General features: G+C 51.9%; 1 protein-coding gene across 1 annotated transcript in view; it reads right to left on the bottom strand.

The window, feature by feature from the left end:
• The window catches only part of SLC13A2 (solute carrier family 13 member 2), a 23,577-nt gene extending 20,870 nt beyond the window's left edge, over positions 1-2,707 (bottom strand). The window contains exon 1 of the mRNA XM_017888932.1: positions 2,503-2,707. Within this exon, the coding sequence (XP_017744421.1) occupies positions 2,503-2,604 (102 nt within the window). The 5' untranslated portion in view covers positions 2,605-2,707. The remainder of the gene's footprint in view (positions 1-2,502) is intronic.
• Between the last annotated feature and the right edge of the window lie 2,175 nt (positions 2,708-4,882).

Genomic DNA, 4,882 nt, shown 5'->3' with positions numbered 1-4,882 from the left:
ANCCCCGTCTCTACTAAAAATACAAAAAAATTAGCCGGGCGTGGTGGCGGGCGCCTGTAGTCCCAGCTACTCGGGAGGCTGAGGCAGGAGAATGGCGTGAATTTTTTATTTTTTATTTTTTGTTTTTTGTTTTTTGAGTTAGAGTCGTGCTCTGTCACCCAGACTGGAATGCAATGGCGTGATCTCAGCCCACTGCAACCTCCTCCTCCCAGGTTCAAGCATTTCTCCTGCCTCAGCCTCCCGAGTAGCTGGGACTACAGGCGTGCGCCACCATGCCTGGCTAATTTTTGTGTTTTTTATAGAGACGAGGTTTCATCATGTTGGCCAGGCTGGTCTCAAACTCCTGACTTCAAGTGGTCTACCTGCCTTGGCCTCCCAAAGTGTTAGGATTACAGGTGTGAGCCACTGTGCCCAGCCTAACAAGTATTTTTTGAACATCTACTTTGTGCCAGGCACTGGGGATTCTGCATGGGACAAGACAAAGTCCCTGCCCTCATGGAGCCGACATTCTAGTGCAGGAAGCCAGAGAAGAAGTGAAAAATAAGCAGATAGATAATTTCAGAGAGTAAACACCCTATAAACAAAAGAACAGGGCTTTTCCCCAAGAATGACTGGGGTTGGTCAGAGAAGGCTTTTCTGAGGAGGCGGATTTAAGCTGAAACCTAAAAACAGGAAGGAGGCATCTGGGAGAACAGTCCAGAGCAATGTGAGGAGCAGAAAAAAAGCTGGTGAGGGTGGGTGAGAGTGAATGAGAGGTGGGACACAGGGGGAGGGAGCCTGAGGTGTCCAGGGCTGAGCCTTGGTGACTCCTGGCCGCTTGAAGAGGTTTTATCCTAAGTTTGACAGGAAGCCAGTGTAGGATTTTTTGTTTGTTTGTTTGTTTGTTTGTTTGTTTTTTCAAATTAAGGTGGGGTCTCACTATGTTGCCCAGGCTGGTCTCAAACTCCTGGGCTCAAGCAATCCTCCCACCTTAGCCTCACGAAGCGCTGGGATTATAGGTGTGAGCCACCGTGACTGGCCAATGTAGGGTTTTGAGCAGAGTGGGACACATGGGAAATGACCGGGGAGACAGTGGATCCAGGGACGGGGAGTGACTCCATTCTGAGTATTTTGGGGTATCAAGTGAGCAGGACCTTCTGCTGCACGTGGAAAGGAGGGAAGGAGAAGAATCAAGAATGCCCTTGAGTTTTTGGCTGTTGCGGCAAGGTAGATGGTTGAAGCATTTCTTGATGCCTAAGCCAACTGGAGAAGGGCAGGAAGGGTTTTAATTTGGACGTGGAAAAGTGTGTTCTGCTTATCCTGCTTACAAAGAAAATATTCAATCGGGGAGATGCCTGCTGTTCATTAGATAATACAGGTTTAGAAGTTAGGACTCGGGTTACAGATTGAAAACTCATCAGCTTAGAGATGCTTTTTAAAGCACGAGATGGCATAAGATCAGCTAGGGGCAGTGGGGACCCTGGAAAACCTCAGAGTCGGATGGAGAAGGAACCTCAGGGTCAGGAAAGTGGGAAGGGGCAGGGCTGGGCAGGAACCAGGAGAAGGTGTCACCAAAGCCAAGAGAAGACAGTACAGCAAAGACGGGGTGACAGCTGTGACAAACACTGCTGAGGGGTTGAGGAATGTGAGAATGGCCCAGGGTTTGGTCACAAGGAAGTTGATAAAAGGTGTATAATATACAAGTTCCATGAAACTCGGATCTGCCCTGGGACTTTGACTAAGTGACTTCACCTCACCTTCCCCATCTGTCAAATGGGACAGTCAGGCCTGACCTCTTAAGATGGCAGAAAGGGTTACTGGGTGTCTAGGACAGGGGGCTTTGGGGGCCAATCAGGCAGTGGGGCTCGATTTAATGAGAGATGAAGTTATGACTTCTGCTGGGGTGGAGGAGGAGGGAGTGACGCCTGGTTGTGCCCAGCTCCCCCTCCATCCGGGGCGCAGTTTTTGTGCTGTCTACCTGCAGGGGTCCCCTCTTCCAACTCCCACCCCTCCTCTTCCGCAGACTTAGCCCTTGAATACACAGGTGAACTCTCTCTTCCTGTTTATGCTCTTAAAGACGCAGACTGCCTGCAGCCAGCTTTCTCCTATTCTCCTTCCATCCCTCTTCACTGTGCCGCTGCTCACCCGGCCTTCCTCTCCCCACAGCCAGCTCGTCTCAGCCCCCATGGAGCCCAGTCCAGGGCTAGGTGGGCACACAGTAGGCAGATCAGCTCCATCTGCCCCTCCTGCATCTCCTTGATGGAACTGGCTTCCTATTTCTTAGGGCAGTAGGTTGCAAACCCACCTAAGCAATTCACACTGGGCTCCTGCAACTGGGTGCCAAGCAAAAGCCCCTTTTGACCTCCTAGCCTCAGTCCTCAGGAGGAGCAGGGGGTGATAGCCTCACTTCCAGGGCAGCGGCAGCGAGGAAGTTTGCTGGAACCTAAGGATGCCCGATCTCGGCCCAGACAGTCCCTCCCCTGCCCCCTGGAGTTATTTGCGCTCAGAACACCAAATCCTTACCTTACTGGGGACAAGGATGGGCAGAGGCAGCAGGAGAATGGGTAGGAAGAACACGATCAGGTAGGAACGATAGGCCCACAGGGCCTGCCAGCAGGTGGCCATGGTATGGACCAGCGAGGGCTGACACGGCCACCACCTCCAGGAGCTGGAGAACAGAAGGACCAAAGACGCAGCCCAGCAGGAAGGTGGCCCGGGCAGGCTTATATAAAGCCAGCTGAGCGTTAACCATTGACCCACTCTGGCAATCAGAGTGTTTTTGGAGTCGGGGAGGTGAGAGTAAGGAGGAGGGACCCACAGGCAGAGTAAAGATCAGGAAGGGAGAGGGAGGGAGGAAAGAACAAGGATTAAAAAACTTCAGGTTCCTTCAAGAAGTTAAGCCCAGCGTTAACTCCTTCTGTTCTTGGAAGCTGCTGAGGGTGGCACTGGAGGAGCTGGAGAAGGAAGGAGGGTCCCCCAGCCACCCTCCACAGGCAGTCCCCAAGCCCCCTCCCTTGGCCCGGCCTTTCCTTTCTCCTTCTGTTCTCCAAAGCCAGGTTCTCAGCTGAGCACTTTATGTGAGAGCCTGGGTGGGGTGGCCCTGCCCTGCCCACAGAGATGCCCTAGGAATTTCCAGTCTAAGATTGACAGCAGCCAAGGCCTGGAGCGAGTCCTCCTCCTCCTTCTTCCAGGTATCGAGGACCATCAAAGTCCCTGGTCCTGACTATGTCTTGTGTGACACTGATCCGCCGACTTAACCTCTCAGAATAGCCACTTCCTCATTCTGCAGTAATATCTTGCTATTGCGAGGCTCAAATTAGACAACTTATATACATTGAGCTTTGATGCGTGGCAGGTGTACAATGAAGGTTAGTTTCTTTCAGGCTCTTCCTAGTCCCCTCGCCCCCCAGCAAAGATAGTTTCTTATTTTGGAAACATACTAGATCTCTCATTTATCCATCCATCCAGCCATCCATCCATCCATCCATCCATCCATCCATCCATCCATCCATTCATCCATCCACCAAGCAAGTATTTAGCACCAGTTTTGTATTCAGCCCTGTGCTCAGTGCTAAAGATACAGAGATTAAAATGCTGCTGCTGCTGCTGCTGCTGCTGCTGCTGCTGGTGGTAAAAACTGACATTTGCTCAGCACTTAGTACAAGGCAGTTACTGTACTGCATCAACTCAGTAACTACACCATGGGTTAGGTGTTACTATTCCATTTAACAGATGGGGGATCTGAGGACGTGGAGCCAGCCAGAATTCACACATGCATTATGGGTACCCTGAGGGAGGTCCAAACCAGGCCAGAAGTTCTGGGTGAAGGGCACCAGGCAAGGGCTCCTGGAAGAGATGGCATCCGAGTGAAGACTTAAGAGCTCAGTCTTATTTGGCACGAGGTGATAGGGGAAGGAGCACAAGGAGAGGGAAGAGTGAACGAAGGCCTGGAGGGTGATGTGTGCATGTGCGCGCGTGCGCACGTGTGTGTGTGTGTGTGTGTGTGTGTGTGTGTGTGTGTTGAACAGAACAGGTTGTAGTTTGGAAGAAATTATGGGTCTTAATCCCTGGCCAGACCCTCAGTCTCTTGGTACCCTCACCCCTCCTCACCCTGACTGCATGCAGTTGAAGGTCAATGCATGTTTCTGAGGTTATCAGAGTGTGATAATCTGTGTGGTCAGGATAAGGAGGCGCGGTATCAGGAGAATGTTTCAGGTGGCGAACACAGTCTGGGAAGAGATGCAGAAGCGTGGGGATGTTTAGAGAACAGAAGGTTCTGCGTGGTTGGAATGTGGGTTTGCGGGGGACAGGATTAAGAGCTGATAACTACAGTTCCAGGTGTCCTAGAGCATGGCCTGGGCTGTTATGCCACCGAGACACTCCTGGAGCCAGTGGAGCTTTTATGAGAAAGGCCCTGGTGCTTTCCGCAGGGCGGTCCTAGAGGTCAGAGGGACCCAGGTTGAGGGCTCCTGGAGCGAGGCCAGGCTGGGTGGGATGCTACAGTAACACAGGACAGGCTAGCCACCCCAGTCCCCCTTCAGGCATGGCTCCTTCACTGCCACACAGTGGCCTGCCACCTGCTCAGGGCAAAGTAAGCAACAGCCAGGAAGGACAGGGAGAGACAAAGGGTTTCAGACACTCAGGACAATGCCCCGATTTTATCTCATCTTGGAGGAAGCCTCTCCCATGGCCTGAGGCTCTTAAGGAGCCAGAAGAAAAAACGAGGCCGGCTTCACCCTCAGGAACAACATTCACCACGTGTAAAATCTGCATCCCAGTTTTATCTAACTCTCCACACCAATCCTGTGATGTAGGCTCAGGGCAGTGAGGTTACTTGTCTAGAGTCACACACCTTGTGAGTAACACAGAGAATGCAGATTTGTTTCCAGGAAGTCTGTGCCCT

The sequence above is a fragment of the Rhinopithecus bieti genome, unplaced genomic scaffold, assembly GCF_001698545.2.
Source record: "Rhinopithecus bieti isolate Rb0 unplaced genomic scaffold, ASM169854v2 scaffold_18477, whole genome shotgun sequence".
NCBI classification, from domain to species: domain Eukaryota; kingdom Metazoa; phylum Chordata; class Mammalia; order Primates; family Cercopithecidae; genus Rhinopithecus; species Rhinopithecus bieti.
This window is presented reverse-complemented; position numbering and strand designations above follow the sequence as displayed.